Below are 23,293 nucleotides of genomic sequence, written 5' to 3'. Positions count from 1 at the left end.
CCTTTGGGTAAAAAATACTGCCCTTTTACAGAACAGTGGAAAGAGATTGTGCTTTGCAGTCAGGTTAGGGATGGGAGGATGGTGGAACGTGGGAATTAGAGTGGGTGGCCCTGGGTTAAGATTCTTGCTCTGACACTTACTGTGTAAATTTCGACAACCTGCATAATATCTCTGAGCATCAGTGATTCCTTTATAAACTGAGGAAAATAACGTCTATTTTTGCCTTATCGGGTTGTTGTATTATATATCATATAATGTGCTTGTCATATAACTTAGGTGCTCATTAAATAGTAGCTGTTGTTTTAGTCTGGTCATGATGGGTCTTCTAGAAAGACTTCATGTAGTGTAGGCATTGCATACTGAAGCGTATTAGGGTAAGGGGGAAACGTAAGTGTGAGGCAATTTTATTATTTATTTATTTATTAACATATAATGTATTATTTGTTTCAGGGGTACAGGTCTTTGATTCATCAGTCTTACACAATTAACAGCGCTCACCATAGTACATACCCTCCCCAGTGTCCGTCACCCAGCCACCCCAACCCTCCCACCCCCCTGTACTTCAGCAACCCTCAGTTTGTTTCCTGAGATTAAGAGTCTCTTATGGTTTGTCTCCCTCTCTGGTTTTGTCTTGTTTCATTTTTCCCTCCCTTCCCCTATGGTCCTTTCTCTTGTTTCTCAAATTCCTCATATCAGTGAGATCATATGATAATTGTCTTTCTCTGATTGACTTATTTCGCTTAGCATAATACCCTCTAGTTCCATCCATGTCATTGCAAATGGCAAGATTTCATTTTTGATGGTTGCATAATATTCCATTGTGTACATATACCACATTTTCTTTATCCATTCATCTGTTGATGGACATCTAGGCTCTTTTGTGAGGCAATTTTAAAAGGAGCACTTTCAAAGGGGCAGTCCAAGATGGAGGCATAGGAAGATCCTGAACTCACCTCCTTTCATGGACACACTGAATCTACAGCTATATATAGAACAATTCCCTCTGATGAAGACCTGGAAACTAGCTGGATAGTTTCTTCATGACAAACAGTAAAAGGCCCAAATTGAGATGGGTGGAGAGGCAGATAGGTGGTCTTGCCAGAAACCCATCCCTGGTACGGTGACCCACAATCAGGAGGGATTTCATAAATTCAGAGCTTCCTCCTGAGGAGTGAGGAGTTTGTTCCCCACCTCAGGCACCCCAACCCATGAGACCTGCAATGGAGAGATGTTGCCTGTGAAAACTAATGGGATTCAAATCCAAGAGATGCAAAGGGGTGGAGGGAATGGAGATAACTCTCTTAAAGGGCTCACCTGCAGACTCAATTCACTCCAGAGACCAGTACAAAAGTAGCAGTTTGAAAAGGGCCTAGACTATATGTGAAGGAAATTCATTTGCTAATCTTAACACATCTGTCAGAGGGCATTGGCCTGTTGGGACTCTGTGGGGACAGAGGTGGGGGTGGGTACTAGTTTTGCTCTCTCTACCTTGATAGCATATGCAAGAGTGCCTCACTCTGTGCTATTCTGCTGCCTTGCTGAAACCAGTGAGTGCACGCAGGAAACACAGAGGTGTTCCTTAATTAACTGGCTCTGGTGGCCAAGGGGCTTGTGTTCCTGGATTCCATAGGACTGTAACAATTTGAGAGATGGTTTTTGGCAGGCAGGCACCCCCAGGGCACTACACAGACAGCAGATTGAAACACACCTCCAGTATTTCTGTAAAAAGACCTATTTACTTGTCATGGAGCTTCAGTCTGAGGGGCAGATTTCAAGTTTGCCACAAATCTAGAGACTATGGAGGTGCTCTCAGAGAATGTAGGCTGGGGGACACCATCTGTGTGCTCTCCCTCGGCCTCACTACATCTCCCCAGTACCTCCCAAAAAGGAGCTTATACACTCTTCTGAAGTACCAATTTTTATAACTATAACCCAGAGACACTTGCAGATCACTTGATCTGGAGGCCAGCAGCGTTTATGATTGTAGTCCCTCAAAACTGTATATACTTGCACGCTTCAGATATTGCTGCCTGAGGGCCTTCCAATCAACCTGAAACTGTGTACTAAATGAGATTCTGCCCTTTGGAGCACTGACAAGTCTTGGCACACCATCAACAACTGGGACCTATGACAAACAAATCAAGTTGCTTTGACAATCGCAAAGCTTGAGAGGCAACAAAGACCTAGGGCAAAGTTGAAAGATAAGGTTCCTCTCCTACACAAGACCACTCCTTCAACAGTTTTTTGCCTAATACATAGAAACAAGCAAGAGTCAAACAAAGTGAGAAATCAGAGGAATATGTTCCAAATGAAAGAACAAGTTAAAACCTCAGGAAAAAAATTATAGTGAAATGGAGATAACTAACTTATCTGATAAGGAGTTAAAAGTAATGGTCTTAAAGATGTCACCAAACTCAGGAGAGAAATGGAGGTGAAAGACCTGTACACCAAAAAAACATGGATGACAGAAGTTGAAGAAGACACAAATAAATGGAAGGATATTCCATACTCCTGGATTGGAAGAATTAATAATGTTAAGATGTCCATATTACCAAAGCAATCTACAGGTTCAATGCAATCCTTATCAAAATTCCAAAGCTATTTTTCACAGAAACAGAACAAGATCCTAAAGTTGGTATAGAAAACACAAAAGATCCCAAATCACCAAAGCAATCTTGAGAGAGAAGATAAAAGCTGGAGGCATCATGCTCCCTAATATCTAACTATATTACAAAGGTATAGTAATAAAAAAAAAAAGTATGGTATTGGCCCAAGAACAGATACATAGATCAATGGAACAACAGGGAGCCCAGAAATAAATCCACACATATATGGTAGTTAATATATGACAGAAGAGGCAAGAATATACTGGGAAGGATAATCTCTTCAATAAATTGTGTTGGGAAAACTGAATGGCCACATGCAAAAGAATAAAACTAGAGAAATATACCATACACAAAAATTACCTCAAAATAGATTAAAGACTTGAATGTAGGACCTGAAACACTTAAAATTCCTAGAAGAAAACCTAGGCAGTAAGCTCCTTGCCATTGGTCTTGGGAATGATTTTCTTGGATCTGACTCCAAAAGCAAAGACAACAAAAGCAAAAATAAACAGTGGGACTACATCAAATTAAAAGCTTCTGCAAAGGAAACCATTAACTCAACAAAAAGTCACCTACTGAATGGGGGACTATATTTGCAAATCATATATACAATAAGAGGTTAATATCCAAAATACATACACACACACACACACACACGTGTGTGTGTGTGTGTATGTATATACCACAATCCAATTAAAAAATGGGCAGAGGATCTGAATAAACATTTTTCCAAAGAAGACCTACAAGATGGCTAACAGGCACATGAAGTGATGCTTAATGTTACTAATCAGGGAAATGCAAATCAATCACAATGAGATACTACCTCCACCTATTAGAATGACGATTGCCAAAAAGAAAAAATAAGTGTTGTCACGAGAACTCTTGTGCACTATTAGTGAAAATATAAATTTGTGCAGCCACTATGGAAAACAGTATAGCATTTCCTAAAAGTACACATGGAACTCTACCATATGATCCAGCAATTCCAACTCTTGGTATTTATTCAAAGAAAATAATAACACTAATTTAGAAAGATATATGCTCTCCTTATATCTATTGCAGCATTATTTACAATAGCTAAGATATGGAAACAACCTAAGTGTCCACTGATGGATGAATGGATACAGAAGATGTGATATATATATATGTGCATATATATATATATATATTTATACATATACATCATACACACACACACACATGCATATACACAATGGAATACTACTCAGCCATAAAAAAGCGAGATCTTGCCATTTCTGACAATGTGGATGGAATTTGATGGTATTATGCTAAGGGAAATGAGGCAGACAGAGAAAAACAAATACTGTATGATTTCCCTTATACGTGGAACCTAAAAAACAAATGAACAAACAAAACTCATAGATACATAAAACAGAATGGTGCTTGCCAGGGTGGCAGAGGGTGGCTTGGGGGTGGGTACTAGAGGTAAAGGGGATCAAGAGGTACAGACTTCTAGTTATAAAATAATTAGTCATAGGGATGTAATGTACAGCATGCTGATTATAGTCAATGATGTGTAGTGTATATTTGAAAGTTGCCAAGAGAGTAAAAGTCATTACAAGAAAAAGGAAAAAAAAATGTTCATAACTTTGTATAATGACTGGCAACTGGATCTATTGTGATGGTCATTTTGCAGTGTATACAAATATCGAAGCATTATATTATATACCTGAAACTAATATAATGTTATATGTTAATTACACCTCAATTTAAAAAAAATTAACTTTTCTGATCCAAGTCTGAATTTCTTTCAATGGTGTTTTGTAGCTTTTCAGCATACACATCTTACACTTCTTTTGTTAAATTTATGCCTAAATGTTTTATTCTTCTTGGTAGTACTGTAGATGGAATTGTTTTCTTAATTCCTTTTTGGATTGTTCATTGCCAGTGTATATAAATAAAAGTGAGTTTTGTATATTGAAGATAAGTAAACAAAAATGAGCACTTATATTTTTAAAGAGTTTGGCAAGGAAATGGCATTCATCATCGTACTGAGCTGGAATGGAAGATGAGAGGCTCCCCTTTCCCCTTAGTTTACATATGCCTTTCTGAATTGTATCACTTCGTGTGTAAGTGTATGAGGAAAAAGACAGAAAAGCATGCTGTGCCTTAGTTTCTATACCTGAAAACTGGAGGTGTCATCTGTCTTCCATGACTGGTTTGAAAGATGGATGGTATCTAGGAAACTCTGAAGGCTTGGTGAGAGAATATGAATAAATGTAAAGGGTTACAGTGGTTATTGCAGTTGCAAAATGAGAATTCTCCTTTCCACCAGTACTTGAGGAAAATAGAGAAAACCATTGTTTTGTTCTGCTGATTTTAAAGGAGTTGCTCTGGGACCACTAGATGCTGGGAAACTGAACACTTTCAGGGAAAGGGGCATTAACAATTTTGTTGTTTTAAGTTTGAAAGTTACACATGAGTGGGTGAAAGAGGCGTTTTACTCTAGGTGCTTTTGCAATCCAGTGGGTTTATTACATCCAAAAGGCTGCAGGATCAGGCTGTCGACTTCTGCCTTTCTTCCTTGCTATAAAAATGATGTCTTTGTGCTTTCATTTCCTCACCGCCTGGCTTCTTCAGGGTAATAAGAGATAGAAGAGAAACACCTGGTCCCCCTCTCAAGTGTATTTCAGTTGTATTTCCCATCCACACTGTTAGCTCAGCTTTGAGGGCCATGCTACTTATAGGGGCCCTTCTTTGTTCTGTTGAATGCCCCCAAACAAGAATCAGTTCACCTGACAAAATTATGGCTCCAAAATTAAAAATAAAGTTTTCCTCTTTCTTGCTTTCCGATTCCTCACTGAATACCACACACACCCAAACCCCTACACACAGAGACCATGGGAGGCTGGAAGAAAAATCAAAGAACAGGGTCCTACTTCATCTCTTGGGTCTAATACCTACTCCAGGAGGCTGCTAGTGTCTGGCCTCCAGTCTGGACTTGAAAGGTATTCTCAGGTAACTTGCACTCTCCAGTATTTTAGGGCGAGAATCACCTCCATTTCTCTTCTGTTGTGCATTTTCTCTTTTCTGTGCTGCTATTCAGCATCAAATTTATGTGTCCCATAAATGGAAGCTTTTCCCGAAACTTTGAGGCTACATCCAAATTAGAATAACTTATAGTTTCTGTTACATCACGATTTAACTTGAAAAATATTTTCTTTGCCCTAATTTAGCTTTTACTTTAACATAATGAGATATTTCGTGACTGGCCAGACGTATTAGACATTGAACCTCGAGCTGTTATCATTTTATTTAAGATGTAATGATCCAGGGGTGCCTGGGTGGATCAGTCTGTTAAGTGGCTGACTCTTGGTTTTAGCTCAGGTCATGATCTCAGGGTCCTGGGATGGAGCCCCGCGTCCTGGCTCCCCGATCAGCAGGGAGTCTGCTTAAGGATTCTCTCCCTGTCCCTCTGCCCCGCCCCTCACTCACACACATGCGCACTCTCTCTCTCTCTCTCTCAAATAAATAAATAAATCTTAAAAAAAAAAAAGATGTAATGGTCCGATCACAGTACTGTAGGTTCCTGTCATTCCCAGGAACAGTATGCTCTGTGCTTTTGAATCCAGGTAATCACCCAGGGGTGGTCTGATGATGCATCATGAAAGTTCTCAAGGAAGAAAAGGCAAACACTACACACCAGTGCTCCGTGAACTAACCACCATAATTCTAATTTTATTTGAGAGTTCTGTGGTCATAAATAGCTTCGTATTTTCTTGAAAGTATAATTCACCGTGGACATTTTAATATGTAAAACACTCCGTCCTGGAAAGTTATAAACATGAATCAAAATGCAATCTTAAACCCCTCACAGTAATATAGGAGAAGAGCAGAAAAGCACTAAAACAAAGGTATGACATTTATTTTTACAAAAGGAATAAACATGAGAAGGGTGTATAAACTTCATCTATGCCCTGCTTTTGAGTGCTGTTGTTGTGTGAAACATTAGTTTCATAAATCTAACTCCTTCCCTCTGTACTCTATTTTAAGAAAACATTTTGGATTGGTGCACTGTCTTTCCTTTTTAGCATGTGCCTGAGTTCAGAACCAGTTTGCCTATTATTTGTGATTAGCTGTAAAAGTCCATGCAGAGTATACTGTTACTAAATCAGTTCATAATTGAGAAACTGAACCTTAAAACAACTGAGATCTGGAAACATGTTAAATCAATTTTATAACAATTAAAATTAATAATTTTAAGCTATTTATGCATAAAATCTGCTGCCATATTTGCTATCAAAATGTTGAGGACACATCAGAAATACCTTTCTAAAGAGTCACTGTAAGGAATGCTGTTTCTCCTCACAGAGAGCATGAGCACATATTCCATTTTGTCCCTCCTGCCAGACAACTTAGAACCATACTTGAACCTAAGTCATAATAACTATGTGAATATAGGTAGACATAGTCCTGATAAATCATTTTTCCTGATCAGGATTTTTACTTATATAAGTATTTCCTTTTGTAATGCTTTTTGGTCACGCAAACAAAATCTACTTGTTCTGTATAGTTCCTGATCTCTTGATTTTAGTCTTACCATCCCCGGGTTTGCATGTTTTTGTTGTGAGTCGTCACAAATCATGTGGAAATCGAGTACAGTTGAATTAAAATAAATACAATTATATGCTTGTAATCCTCAACCTGCAAGAAATTAAGATACGGATGACTCAGCTGTGATGAAGTTGGGACAAACTGATGTATCAGTCACACCATCCTGTTTGAAAACATTTTTCTCTTTTTAAAATGACAGTGACGTCAAACTAAAGAAACACATTGATCAACCATCTCCCCTCTGTCTTCAAACTTATTTTCTTTCTGAAGAAAAATTCACAGAAATGTTATCTGGATTTTTTTTAATTCCCCAATTTTTTATATGAATGTCTTCATCATGTTATTGGAGATAAAGCCCATACTTAATTAGAATTTATCAGACAGTTGTTATATATGGCCCTCTCTCAGTTCTTTTTGAGAGATCAAAATAAGACTCCCATCTGACATCCCACAATAGTTACTGAAATTGTAGCTAAAATGCTGACATGGGCAGCTGACTTTGTACTGCTTACCTTGCAAAGCAGGGTCTGGAAACAGTTCTGATTTAATCTCATTGTACTGATTACTGTAAACTCCTTCCATGAGTAGGATAATAATTGCCCATTAATTGTTGTCCTGAAAGTGGTATAACTACAAAGAACCCATTAGCTAATAATATAAGATTGTCTTAAGTGTATGCATGTGTGCTGACATTTAAGAGGTTATCTGAAGTCAAGAATTGTCCATTTTTCATTGACTGTATAGAGATATATGTAATGGTCTATTAAGATGGGGATATTACTCCTGTTGCAAAAAGGTGCTTAACAATGATTTTGTTTTTTATTTTATTGAAGTGTGGTTGACATACTATGTTACATTAATTTCAGATGTACAACACAATGATTCTGCAACTCTATGCATTATGCTATGCTCACTGCAAGTGTAGCTACCATCTGTCATCATACAACCCTATTACAATACCACTGACTGTATTCCCTATGCTGTACGTTTCATCCCTGTGACTTATTCATTCCGTAACTGGAAGTCTGTACCTCCCACTCCCCTTCCCCCATTTTGCTCATGCCCCCACACCCCTCCTCTCTGGCAATCGCCAGTTGGTTCTCTGTATTTATGGGTCTGTTTTTGCTTTTTGTTTGTTCATTTGTTTTGTTTTTTAGATTCCACATATAAGTGAAATCATGTGGTATTTGCTTTTCTCTGCTTGACATCTTTCACTTAGCATAATACTCTCTAGGTTCATCCATGTTGTCACAAGTGGTATGATCTCATTCTTCTGTAAGGCTGAGTAATATTCTGACAATGCCTATTGTTATGCCATCGTCACAACATCTGAGCAGAAAGATATGGGAATGTTGGCACCCCCAGACAGACAGACAAATCTACTTATGAACCACCTGGATTTCATTTTGCAGTTATCATACAAGTGTATACCTTTGCTCAATTAGCTGGAATGCTGCATTTAAAAAAAATAATTTAAGATGGCAGTAATCAGAGGCAGATTACCTGAAACTAACTACCTGACAAGGGGATATCTCAGTGTCAAAATAAACTAGGAAATTAAGAAAAATTTATACTTGAATCTGAAGTTTTAACAGCTTGAATTTCAATATTCTGTCAACTGCTCCAGAATTGTTGGTATACTTACCTAGTATTAGGAACATAAGGGTAAAGATATTTCAATATAATGTCAATCCATTTGCAATTTCCAAAAAGATACATCTGAATGGGTTTTGTACTATGAGATGCCTCCACAAAAATTCCTACAAGTGAGGTAACGGATTGCAGACCTGGATATATTCTGATTTTTCAAGAAGTAGAAATACTTTCAAATGAGATGTCTCACCTAGTGAGCTAGTATTAATTTGTTGATCCTATTTCAAAAACAAAGTTAAGATTCATCTTGGAATAGCAATAATGCTTTTATTGTGGTGAGCAGATTGAATCAGACACTAATAGTATAATTTGTAACAAGTTCTTATGTTTTCCATAGGTGGATAAGCGGAGCAGCTGTAGTCAATGCATTTTATTCTTCAGGCAGAAATCAGATAGGTAAGGCCTATTCGTAAATAATTCTTTAATATGCCTCTGTTGTTACCAACTGGTAGTGCATTGCATGTCCAATTTATAGCACTCCCCATAAAAGCACAGCTGAGGCTGAGTTATTGATTTATTGAATATACTCCTTGAAAGTAAATGCATCCATGTACCTCTTTTCACTATAATAGCAAATTTTAAGTTAGTATAAATTACATTAAGTGATTTTCTTTCTTTTGCAATGTTCTCATTTGTGGCTAAGTGGTTTATCTTATGTCTAAGTGCTTTTATTTTATTTCTAAATACTTTTTAAACATCTCTTATAATTCCATTAAGTTATATTGACTTTAGGACTCCCTAAGCATCAGAATCTTAAAGGGGTTTAAGGTTCCAAGAACCAGCTTTGCAGAGATCCAGTTCTCCTGCCAATTCTGTAAGCTGGCTCTGGTGGAGATGGTCCTGATCTGTATCACCCATTTTTCTAGACAACTCCAGAAGGTCTCAGAAAGTTGAAAAGTTGGTTATATTAGGTTGAACCGTGTGAGATTGCATTTACTTAACTACTTTTAATCAAAATAAATAAATAAATAAATGCTCACTAATAGTAATACTATAGGAATCTGTAGAAATTAATACATGAGTGAATGATATAATGAATAACTAAATGGCTTACTATAACAAAGATATATTGATTCTCTTCCTGGGAAGACCTTGAGATCTTTAAATTCTTTCTTAAGTATTACATAGCTAGACCCATTTTTTCCCAAGGATTTTAAATATGTGGAAAGGCACCCAACAGATTCAGTACTACCGAGGGTATACTAAAAACACTACAGTCAGCTTCTCCAGGTGCACCTAGTTCAGCCCTTCATTTCTAAGTGCAGTCAGGAATCAAAAGGGAAGATAATTTCAGCATTATTCTAAAACAAACATCTCAGAGTCTGCCCTGAACCTCATTTTTCATGAATTCTGTTACTAATTAGATTAGATTAGAAATGATGAAAAATCCTGCTAGATTTTTCATACAAATTTTAAAAGAAATTATGACCTTTATTTTATTTTAAAGTTTGATTATAGCTTTCCCCATTGCTTTTAAACCTAGGAAGAGTTAAAGTAAGAAACTACCTACATTTTCTTCTAGTATTTTTATGGTCTTTATTTTTGGAGTAAATCTTTAATCCATCTGGAATTTATTTTGGTTCGTGACATGAAAATGAATTATATAAAATAATCAGAAAAGTTTATTTATATAACGTATAAATAATAAGGAAGGCATGTGCACCTGTCAAAACCAATTAGCTCAAAGTCTAGGCCAATACATTTCCTAGCTAGTGCAATGATTACCTAAACTCAGACCAGCACCTGTTTAATGATCAACTCAGAACCCATGCAGTCTCTTTTGCAATGTATTCCCAGAAACCATTCAGACCCTTTCTTAGAAGCATCTTTCTCTCTGCAGAGGCTTACCTTTGTTTTTTGTTTTGTTCTTTGAGAAAGAGAGAGAGAGCATGCATGTTCACACATGTGTATGGGGGTGGGAGGCAGAGAGTGGGGGGCAGGGACAGAAAGAATCTTAAGCAGGCTCCACACCCAGCACAGCGGGGCTTGATCTCATGACCCTGAGATCATGACCTGAGCCGAAATCAAGAGTCTGAGGCTTAAACGACCGAGCCACCTAGGTGCCCCCACTTTGAAGACTTCTTTTTGATATTCAGTAGTTCTGTCAGTGTAAGATCTAGTTCATTCTGGACTTGAACTTAAACAGGATAATGACCTTTTAATGGAATTTCAAGGCAAAGTGAGACAGCCTGGCCTTTGTTCTGTATTAGGATAGACTAAGGGATATAGCTTCATTTTAATCCAGCTCAGGAAGGACCCTGGATCCTATAAGACCTGACGCTGATTCATTCCAACAAGAAGACCCATACAGACCCTCAGTAGGACCACCCTGGCATGTTCATCTCTTCAGCCCCTCTGTAGAGCAGATCCACACAGTTTAGATCAAGACAGTACCTTGCTTGGCTCTGAATTACCCCATATCCCAAGAGCCAGCTCAAAATTGGTTCACCTCAGAGATTGCCTGATTAGAGAAGACCAGGGAATGTTCTCAGTTTGAACTTAATACCCTCAAACCAAAGAAGCACATGGCAAAAGGAAAAAGAAGGTAAAAGTGGCCCAACATTTCACAAAATAGATAGTTATCCTCTGAATAATCAAGAATTGGCTGCAATAAGCGTTCTTAATAAGAAAGACCTTTTAAAGACTCTCAAATAAATTCATTAAATTCTCAAATAAATTCATTAGATAGAAATTCGAAATCTGAAAAATTGTTAATGTCTTTTCATATGCTTATCTGCTAATAACAGCAGTTCAGAAGAAGGGAAAGTGTCATGCAAGAGGAGAAATCTTTGACATGTGTACATTTTCTCTTTGATAATTCTTTTAAATCTTCAAAGTGGAGATTGTCTTAACTAAAAATAATTGAAGATCCAGACCTCCATCTTTCTTCTTAATCTCAGGAAACAAACTGAGGGTTGCTGGAGTGGTGGGGGGTGGGAGGGATGGGGTGTCTGGGTGATAGACATTGGGGAGTGTGTGTGCTATGGTGAGCGCTGTGAATTGTGTAAGACTGATGAATCACAGACCTGTACCCCTGAAACAAATAATACATTATATGTCAATTAAAAAAATTTTTTTTAATTTAGAAAAGAAGGAAATCCTTCAAAAAAAAAAAGTGAATTTGTGGCTGTGCGTGTGTGTGTGTGTGTGTGTGTGTCTGTTTACATACATACAACTTTTAATTTTGATATCATGCATTATAGAATTAGAATTGGTATAGAATAGCATATGTCTCGGGATGCCTGGGTGGCTCGGTCGGTTAAGCATCTGCCTTTGGCTTGGATCGTGATCCCGGAGTCCAGGGATCGAGCCCCGAATCAGGCTCCCTGCTTGGTGAGGAGTGTACTTCTCCCTCTGCCTCTCCCCCAGCTTGTGCTCTCTCTCTCAAATAAATAAATAAAATCTTTAAAAAAACAATAACATATGTCTCACAAGTGACCCTTCCATCCTCACACAAATACCTTAAATTAGATCACATGCAATTTCTCATGGGATTGGCCTTTCTATGTTTTGGCAAAAAAGAACTTGTTTTATTATCATATAAGGAGTTAATCATATTAATAATTTCTTCTTTTTAATTCAATTCCAACCATTTTTTGTTATAACTCACACAGATAGACTATATTCTAAATTTTATGCACCCCTGCCACTTCACATCAATTTAAAAAAAAAAAATCAATTTCCCAGACAGGAAGGCATACCGAAAGTGTTTAATTCACTGTCTCTTATTCCCCATACATTTGCTCCATAGAGCTTCAGAAACCTTCTATGGATTATTTAGTGTATTCAGCCTGGGTGGTGTATGACTACCTTGAAATAATTAAATTTTGTAAAATTACTTTACTTGTTCTTAGGAATCTTATTTTCAGACTTGAAAATCAAGAGCAAATGTTTCCAAACATATTGATATCCATTTAATGTAAAAAATAATATTTAACTTTTTCCACCCAAAATTGATTTTACCTGATGTCATCTAACTTTATATCAAAGATTCTAAAATTGAATTGTTTGCAGCCTTAAAAAACTAAACCAGGGAAGTGAGGGCATGGGAGATAGGAAGAAACATAATTTTTTGTTTCATGGACCAATGACTTATTTAATTAACTAACTTGTTGACAATCGTGAACATAAAAAATGTACAACTAAGCAGTTGGTTGTTATCAACAGTTATGAAGTCTACTAGTAACGGCAATAGGCTAATGGGGAAAATCCTCATCACTGAGATTTAGCTGACAGTGTAAAAGGAGAAATCATAATTTGCAAAGCTGAACTTGAAGACTAGTGTTTAATATGAGCCAAAAAAGTCTTATCACTTGCCTGAAGAATGACATATCAGGATATGATTAAAGCTGCAGGATCTTTACAGTTAATGTTTAGTCCTGATAGCATGTTTCACAAGAACATTTTATATAAAGAGTGGATTTTAATCAAAGTACATAGTGTGGGAGATAGTATTCACTTTAAGTTAATAAAGTACTGCACATAATTTTAATACTTTAAGCTAAAAATAATTTCTTGGCACTGTTGATAACTCAGGCAGCTACATGTGAGGTATAACTTTCATCAGAATCCTCCAAGGACAGCAGTATTTATTTTCTAATTATTTTGTCATTTGGATGTTATGGCAACTTCCCAGATTTTTTTTTAAGTTCTGAAGAGCACTTAAATTGTCCAGCATATTTTTAAAGTCTCTTCTGTAAACCTCTAATATTTATCTTTGAAATCCATGCAAGGCTCAGCCATATTCTCCCCACCTGAAAGATAAAGAAACAACATTTGCTACTATGTGAACTAGATCTTAGATTTCTTAAGGTCAGGGCTCTTCTCTTGTGTTCTTGGAGTCCCACATAGTGATCCCTTAGGGCTTTATATGCAATAGGTGTTGATGCTAAAGATTTTTTTTTTTTTATTACAGAACATAATTCAATAGATACTAGAATTTTAAAACATGAAAGATGAAATTGCTAAGTTATGAGCATTATGAGGGGAGGAGAGAGCATGAGGGAGATGAAGTAGAAGAGGACCATGGAGCCAAAGGCCAGGAAGAAGATGCTGTATTTAGTTGGAAAGCATCAAAGCCATTCTTTGGAAGGCTTTTTAGCAGGGGAGTGATAATGACCAAAGTTACACTTTAATCTGGCTGCAGGGTGTATTAGATTTAGGATAGGTTATAGTTGGGTGAGACAGGAAATGGAAGGATCATGTAGGAAATCAAGTAATTCTTAAGACAAAGAATGATCATAGGAAGTGGGATGATGACAATAAGACTGATAGGAGGAAATAAACAGAAGAGATGCTCCTGGAAGGAAGGTACATGACCTGGTCTTTTCCTAAGTAGACTGTGTAAGACCTGGTAAAAAACAAATAAATAAAATGCCTAAAAAATTAAAAAATGGGTATGTAAGAGAAGTAGAAAATGTTCATGTCAGGTGATTGAGACCCTTCAAATGCCACTAGTAGACATAAAGTCAAGAGAGTGATGGCTTAGAAGAGAAAATGATGAGTTTGATGTTTGACACATGAAATTTAAAGTTTGTGAGACATCGAAGTGTAGAAAGCTAGCCAAGTTAATGCAGATGTCAGGGTAGACATAAAAAATAGGTGATTTATTTATTTAGTAGTCTCTGGGACACCCTGGTAAATTTATTTGCTCACTCATTTATCGTTGATTATTCACCTATCAACATATTTCCTAAGCATCTATTATGTTCCAGGCACCATTCTAGTTTTAGGTGCTGGAGATAATGAGTAAAAAAACAAATGGACTCAACAAATAAACAAACAAATATACCTATAGACACACAAATGTCTGCTCTCAAAGGACTGATATTTGAAGCGCTGGAGTAAGTGAGGATGATAAGAACGAAAACAACCAAAAATGAGGAAATAAATAGCCATAGATGCCTTGTTGAAAATAACACAGGGCAATGTGGTTGGGGGATGCCTCCGATCGAGTAGTTCTGTTTATTTAACAAGCTATTGTAGATGGATAAAATGTTAGAGATGACATTAAAAGTGATACTTGTGTTATTTTTTTTAAAAAAGTAGTATTTGTGTTATTAAGTAACTGTTTCTCCCAAATATTTGCAGTGGGGAAAAGTCCTTCTGAGTGAAGATGATAATTTCCCCTAGCTCTAAACTCCTCATAGAGAAAAACAATCTTAGCAGAGTTTGTAAAGTGAATTGTGATTATAAATCATAGATCATGGTGCCGCTTTGGGATGAACTCTTTGTTGTCATCAATTATAAAAGACCTACATTTGTTTCGTCACAGAAGATTTTTGTATACAAGTGAGTGAAACTGACAAAACTGGAAAGTAGCTCAACAGGCAGAAAGCCCAGCCCAGGCCTGCCATCAAAGAAGAATGCCACAAATCACCTTTAACCATCTTCTTTCCTTGTAGTCTTCCCAGCTGGCATTCTGCAGCCCCCCTTCTTCAGTGCCCAGCAGTCTAACTCATTGAACTACGGGGGTATCGGCATGGTCATAGGACATGAAATCACCCATGGCTTCGATGACAATGGTAAAGTTCACCGGACACTTTCCTTTGGCTGAGACACATCCTAATAAACCTGAATAGAGTTATTATACTTGATCGATACAAGAACACATTTAATCATCAGGGTATCATTGGCTAATAATCATACTTTTAACGTTCCCTTTAAATTGTTGCTTAGGAAGATTAGAAATGTCTAGTTGTAAGATGAGCAATGTGTGCTTTGCACTCTGACAGAATAACACAAATATTCACATTGAGAAAACACTGTGATGTTTGTCAACACCAATGATAATGTTTGGTCTTATTTCGTGATTGTTTACGTATTATCTATCTGGACTTCTAGAGGACGGGATTCATGTCTTAAAATCAGATGTAAAATCAAAAAGTAAGGTGCCTGTAAGACTTTTAAACTGCTAATGGACAGGACTTTTTTTTTTTTTTTTTGGCACCCTTTACCTGATTCAGGACCTTGCAAATAATGGACACTTAAATGTTTATATGCTGCCTCAAATGGCAAAAAGAGATTTAGAGTTTCGATGACATTTGAGAGGCATAGAAGTAAAGACATGAGATACATAGAGAAGTGATAGTTGAAGCTATGACAAAAATTGGTTTGCAAGTGGAGAGAAGATAGGAAGAAAATAATAGGGAGAAAATAATTAAGCCTTAACTAGAATATAAAGAAAAGGTGACAAAAAAAAGGGTACAGTTTTGGAAAGGACTTACTACATGTTTATTAACTCAATTCAAGTATATAATAATTTTCTCAGGTGGGTACTAATACCACTTCCATTTTTTTTTAATAGAAAAAAGTAGAGGCACATGAAAGACTTGCTCGAAGTTACAAAGCTAGGAATTAGTGGAATCAGGATGTGAGTTCAAGTAGTTTATCTTTGTAGCCCTCTTCTCATTCACTACATCATAAAGTAACTACTTAAAAGGATGATAAAATGAAGTGTTAAAACACGGCATCTAACAAATGCCACTACAGCTCAAAAAAGGGAAAGATCGAGGTACTTAGGTTTAGCAGGAAAGCTCCAGGAGGAAGGATGACTCTTTCTTTGTGCTTGAAGTAGAGGGAAACTCTGAGTCCTCAGTGTCTCATGAGGGCTTTGAGATACGAAATGAACGCAGAATAAAAATAGTGTTTTTCAATCTCAAAATATCAAACTAAACAGACTTGATCCATATGAAAACCATCCAAGAGAAACAAGGCATGATTTCAGGAGTGGCTTAGCTGGTGGCCTTGGCTGAGATATCAGGAACCACGTGGGTACAAAGCCTGGATCAATACTAAGGCCCATCAGCAAAGCAGGCCCTCACAGTCCATGTTTCATCAACACGGGATGAGAAAGGGGAGCAATTCCTCTCATTACCTGTCCAATTGAGTGTTCTCTCACACAGTGGTATTTCAGTCCTTGCTTTTTGAATTAAAGATATCTTATTGTAATTCTTGATGTAATGAGTTCCCCTTTTATTTAAATCATTATATTACAGGCAGAAATTTCAACAAGGATGGAGACCTTGTTGACTGGTGGACTCAACAGTCGGCAAATAATTTTAAAGACCAATCCCAATGCATGGTGTACCAGTATGGAAACTTCTCCTGGGACCTAGCAGGTGGACAGCATGTATGTTCACATTCTCTTGAAAGGTTTTAGATATATTCAATCTTTGTTGTTGTTGTTTTTATTGTTGCCTTTATTTTATTTGAGTATAGATGACACACAATGTTACCTTAGTTTCAGGTGTACAACTTAATGATTTGACAAGTTTATACACTGTGCTATGTTCACAAGTATAGTTACTATCTGTCCCATTACAGCCATTACAGTATCATTGACTGTATTCCTTATGCTCTGCTTTTATTCCTGTGACTTACACGTTCCATAACTGGAGACCTGTATCTCCCTCTCCTCTTCACCCATTTTGCCCAAACCCCCACCCTCTCCCCTCTGGCACCCATCAGTTTGTTCTCTGTATTTATAGTTTTGATTCTGCTTTTTGTTTGTTTATTCACTTTTTTTTAGATTCCATTTATGAGTGGAGCCATATGGTATTTGTCTTTCTCAGTCTGACTTATTTCACTTAGCATAATACCCTCTAGGTCCATCCATGTTATCTCATTCTTTATTTATGACTGTATAATATTCCATTGTGTATATGTGTTGCCATGTTTCACTTCTTCCTTATCCATTCGTCTATCCATAGACACTTAGGTTGCTTACATGACTTGGCTAATGTAAGTAAATATATCTTTTCAAGTTAGTGTTTTCATTTCCCCTGGGTAAATACCCAGTAGTGAAATTACTGGATCATATGGTATTTCTATTTTTAACTTTTTGAAGAATAGATATATCCAATCTTAAGTGCATTATCGATGCCTTCTTAACAATCCAAATACAGGTAAGGATCTTTAAGCATCTTTTGTTTTTTAACAGCTCAATGGAATTAATACACTGGGCGAAAATATTGCTGATAATGGAGGTATTGGCCAAGCATACAGAGTGAGTAATAATATTTTTTCCCATCGTAGTGATTGGAGTGTATATTTATCATATTTAATCATTCATTTAAAGCCTTTTGCAAAAGGCACATATAATGTAGGCAGCGAACAATGAATAGAAAGTAAAAAATACATGGGGGAAAAGGGGATGGTAAGTATCCTAACCAGAAAGGGCAGTATGGTTATGATTGAGCTGAACAGTCTAGGTTTCTGAGAGGCTGAGAAGAGGAAACCTGGAATGTTATATCAACAAAAATGAGGAGACATGCAAGTTTCACAGAGGAAGCAACATTTTTCAAAAAATAAGTTCTGAAATAAATGTTTTAGAAAAGGTGCGTCATCAAAAGGATTATTTTAGTCATTGATCAATGTACTAAATAAGACCCTCAGTTTCACAGCAGGTGAAGCAATATTTGGGAACTATAATCAGCATAAACCACAGTCCAGTTACAATGCCCCAGTGAGAGACTGAAGTGATATAGCTCCAACACATGGCCTTGTAGTCATCCAAACTATTATACCCAGAGGAGTATATTGATGGAACATCCCTTAGAATCTCATTTAGCCTTCCATTCATTCTTGCTTTCAACAAATACTTGTTGAGGACTTTACTGTGTGTTTGGCACTATTCTCAGTGTTGGAGACACACCTGTGAATCCTCCATAAAATGTGTCATTATTTAATGATTAGAGCAGGGATTAAAGAATGGTCTATTTGATGCCATGTGCACAAAAAAAAAGTAGAGATTTTTCACAAAAGAGTAGAAGAATGATGGTCTTAGAAGCAACAAAAAGGAGTGAGGGTAGTTTTGAGTGTTTCTTCCAACCCTGAGGTAGCTGACATTTGGGACAATGAGCAGCAACTGCTTGAGAAGGTACAGGGGACAAAGTGCCCCAGGAAAAACCAGATTTCTCTAAGACAAAGATGTATGTAATATTCTATGCAATGGATGAGGATGTAAGATTATTTGTCCACCATAGAAATGTATGCGTTAGAGGGGAGGGGGAGGGCCTCAGTGATTGGGCCAGGAAAGGGGAAGCTTCAGAACAGTGTAGGAGAGATGACTGGGAGGGCCTGTGTCTTGGCAGTGACCATGGATGATCCAAGTGTGTGGTTTGGGAGATTAAGCTGCCTGCAAAGTTTACAAAAGAATGAGTCCCAGCAGAATCCTGGGGGATGGTAGATTGATGCTCCTTTGAATGCTTGGTAATATTTTGACTAGATGCCAGGCAATGTGCATTTTACCTTGAGGGTGCTAGATATTTTTTTTTCCCACAAATATTTTGAGCTTTATACTTGGACACGATTAAATTCCTCAGAAATGGTTTGATCCTTTTGGACCTTGCTTTTACAACTTTTTAGATGGGACTAAGGTAGTGCTCAGTCTAGGGACAATTATTCTCCCCTGCTGAGGCAAGACCCTACTGTGTGAATCTTGAAAGGCCCATCTGATTTCTAGAGATCCTCTCCTATATAGCTTTCTCCTCTTTAGGACCCTGTCATTGGTGTCTTTGAACTCTCAGGTCCTTCTCCTCAACTAAGGCAGTCCCTTGGGCTCCAGTTGAGTTTCTCTTCTTTACATTGTCACCTGGAAATGCTTAAGACAGTAAGCTGGGGCAATTATAGGGCTTACCTTATTTGTTTACCGTCTCAGAGGGATCACTCTCTTTTTTGCCAGATGTCCAGTGTTATGCACACCATTGTTTCATATATTTTGTCCATCATTTGTTTGTTTCAGCAGGAAGGTAAATCCAGTCCCTCTGACTCCATCTTGCCTGGAAGTGGAAGGCGTTGGCACCATTAATACTCCCACAGTTATTTCTAATATTCAGAGAGATTAAAAATCATTGCTGTAAAAATGCAACCAAAATCTGGGTTGATGGTACTTCCATGAAGACCTTCACCTAAAACAAGTACAGACTTACTATAATGAAGCAGATTATAATTTGTGATACATGGAATCATAGCATCTAATACTCTGTCCTATTACTAGATTGTGAGCTCCCTAGGAGGGAGCAGTCTTCCCCATGTTCCTAGCATCTTTACATAATAGAGACTCAATAAATATGTGTTAATGGCAAGGAGGAGGAAATGAAATATATCTTCTGCTTATCTAATTGATCACTTTCCTTTGTATTAAGCTGGAAGTAACACATCTCAGAAAGTTTGTTGTAAATTCCTTAAATATGTTTAGTAGAGGAAAACTACATTTTTCAATGGTATTCATAGAATTTTAAGAATTAAGGACATTTTCTGACATTCTAGTAACCTAAATTCCTTCTTCCTAATGTAACTGAGGTTCAGTCTATTTTGCCCTGTCTTCTGGGTACCACAATAATTGCTCATCTTTATTCTTAGAATCGTAGGGTACTAGTTTTTAAGAGATCTTAAGGAATCCCTTGACTTTTGGCATGAATCATTCAAAGTCTGGTGTAAATCTTTTTTGCTAAGAGTGGTAGCTGAGCTAAATATGGCAATTACAGACTGACTCCCTTGGCAATCCATTCTTCCAACTGGCAAGACTTATCCATTTATCTATAGAACAACATTTAGATAAGTTTTTTATCATTTATATAAGTCATCCATTCATTCAACTGACATTTATTGACCAATGACATTTTCAGAACATTTGTAAATGAATTCTGGTTTTCTTTCTAATCCATGAAATAGTTGTAGGTTGCCATATGTAAATAGATTATTATGGTGATCCCGATATAAAAGGTTAATTACTGGATTACATGGTCTTTTGCACAGATTTATACATAAATTTAGAAAATTATAAACATCATGTTTCTATCTCATTAACTGCCTAGGCCTATCAAAATTATGTTAAAAAGAATGGTGAAGAAAAATTACTTCCTGGACTTGACCTAAATCACAAACAACTATTCTTCTTGAACTTTGCCCAGGTATTGTATTTTTCTTGATTGATAGATATGAAAATCATTTTGAGTTATAATTTCATAGTTAATGAGATATTGCATGCTGAGTTTTCTTGTTTTAATCAGTTGTGGCAGAGCATTTGACTTGACTGACTTTCACTGTTTGTAACAGACTATTAGCTCATATTAATGGTAATTATGTTCCTGGTTGCCTATCACTGAACATTATTTGAAGAGTAAATGGTTGAGAAATGCAGAATTCCAATTTAAATTTTTCAGTAGAAAGTGGACCTGCCCATACAAATAATCTTTGATTGAACCTAAGCACACTACTTTCCTTTATCTTCCTATCCCTAGGTGTGGTGTGGCACGTACAGGCCAGAGTATGCTGTCAATTCCATTAAAACAGATGTTCACAGTCCAGGGAATTTCAGGTGCGTGGGTTTGAACAGCAGTCAAGGTGCTCCAATATTGACTCCATTACTTCCACATTTGGAAATTGGCCTTTTCTAACTCTGACTATAAAATTTGGAAATCCACTGTTTTGTTTTGTTTTGTTTTGTTTTGTTTTTTCTTTTGAGGGTCATGGATAGAATCAACAGAACACAACAGGATAAATGTCATGTTTATGTAAGCATAGCCTTGACTGCTCTTATCCTCAGAATTTATGTGACCTGTGTTTAGTGCTTGATGGATTCCAACAAAGATGTTGCCTGAGAATCATGTCCCTATTTAAAGCTAGCACAAAGACATTTTTAAGAGGCTATGAAAAGTTTAGGCCTAGCACCAATGAGTCGCCATTCCAAAGAAAGATTTCCATTCAACATAAAGAGAAACGTGGTTTAATTAGAGGTTGTCCAACGTAAAATAGTTATCCCCAGAACTCCAGGAGAGAGTACCTTGAAGCAGAGGTCAGAGGACAACCCATCAAGGATGCTGGAGAGAAATGCTCTGTAGAGTGGAAGGTTGAGTTAGAAGAAATCTAAAGTCCTTCTGAGATCAGAAAATCTAAGAGAGCATTGTATTGAAAAAGAATCACTCTAACCAGCGTTTCAATGTTAAATCCTGGATCCTCATGTATCCAGTTTAGGACTAAATTATTAATGCTTCCCCTTCCCACATACTATAACACTTCATCACTGATTTACTGATCAACAACACTTCTCAGGCAGGAACTCTGAAAAACAAACTTAAAATTTCATAGAGTGGTTGGAAAACAGCTTGAGAACAAAAGAGAATTAATGGGCTGAGTTTTAAAAGCCCTTCCTAAAATAGATATAAACATACTGCCTGGATCATTCACTCCTGGGGAAAAACCACATTCAATTATGAAACAATGAAATAACATATTTACAGATTAAAGAGTTTACTCAGCTTGTTCTAGTATCATCATCGTAATCACCATCATTTGGTATTTGCCTTAACTGTTCTTTCAAAATTCATTTGCTCAGCAACTGTTTATTGTATACCCATTAAGTGTGTAATCCAAGGTAAATTCAGTCTTGCTAGAATAATCAAATTAACTTCTTTTTAGATAATGAGCAGCAAAAGTCACTGGATCAATTCCCATTGTAGTTTACCCAAGTAACTTTTTGTTTTCATTTTTAGAAGTTGTCTTTTTCCTTACTGAAGTCTTCAGAAGTGAAAATACAAGAATTTAATTCTGAAGACAATAGAGGGCAATTATTATAAGCTCACATAAACCATGATAACAATCTAATTGGTCAAAGCTCTTCCTTCCATATCCCCATGAACTAAAGCATATGTGCATAAAAACCTAATGAATTTAAGTAATATTATTGTAGTACCTGGTACATCTGGCATACCCTCAGAGAATGGGGCTTGCAAATTGAAAGATTTTGATAGCTAAAATTTGTCGCTTGAGTATTAACATTTTCATCTTAACCACTGGATTAAAATTTCTGTTTAAAATACATTTTCTACCTTATTGCCTTATAAACACAGTATCCTGAACAAAACCTAGCTTTTTTTTTTTTTTTAATGACACAGACTATTGTTATGACTATTAGTTGGCATTTTAGTGTTTATTAGTTTAGTGAAATCCTCAAAAGCTAGAGTATGGGGAGCTATTTATTCCTACACTAAAGAGCCACCAATGGGGATATGGTGATGCTTTTTTGACTTTTCATTTTGGCTTTTTATTAGGGTTTTCCTGTTTTTTTCTTCCCTAGTTCTCTTGGCTGTTACTACATTGCCTGCCTTTTGCCATCCCATTCCTTCATTCTGATTAGCTCAGAAAGCAGATCCTTATAATTGGTGAAAAAAATGAATGTAAGCTTTGAAGGAAGAAACACTTGAGTTCCACCCATGGCTCTGTCATTTATAAGCTGTTACTTAACCTTTGTGTCTCAGTTTCTAGATATTTTAAATTAGGATTAAATTATCCTGAGAGTTGTTAAGAGGATTAATGTTAATATAGAAGTGTCTATTACATATATGTGTTTGAAAATTAGTGCTAGGATTATTTTTAGATAAGAAAGGTGTGAACAAAATAAGAATCCCCAGGGGTAAATATATGGACTTTGCAACATTTTTATTACCTGAGAGTCA

The 23,293-nt window shown here is 36.8% G+C and overlaps 1 protein-coding gene across 1 annotated transcript in view; it reads left to right on the top strand.

The window, feature by feature from the left end:
- Positions 1-23,293, top strand: part of MME (membrane metalloendopeptidase) — a 93,877-nt gene that overhangs the window by 63,884 nt on the left and 6,700 nt on the right. The window contains exons 16-21 of the mRNA XM_044915127.1: positions 9,172-9,230; positions 15,239-15,358; positions 16,832-16,965; positions 17,776-17,841; positions 20,654-20,749; positions 21,080-21,156. Of these exons, the coding sequence (XP_044771062.1) occupies positions 9,172-9,230; positions 15,239-15,358; positions 16,832-16,965; positions 17,776-17,841; positions 20,654-20,749; positions 21,080-21,156 (552 nt within the window). The remainder of the gene's footprint in view (positions 1-9,171; positions 9,231-15,238; positions 15,359-16,831; positions 16,966-17,775; positions 17,842-20,653; positions 20,750-21,079; positions 21,157-23,293) is intronic.

This window comes from Neomonachus schauinslandi, chromosome 1, assembly GCF_002201575.2.
Source record: "Neomonachus schauinslandi chromosome 1, ASM220157v2, whole genome shotgun sequence".
NCBI lineage: Eukaryota > Metazoa > Chordata > Mammalia > Carnivora > Phocidae > Neomonachus > Neomonachus schauinslandi.
This window is presented reverse-complemented; position numbering and strand designations above follow the sequence as displayed.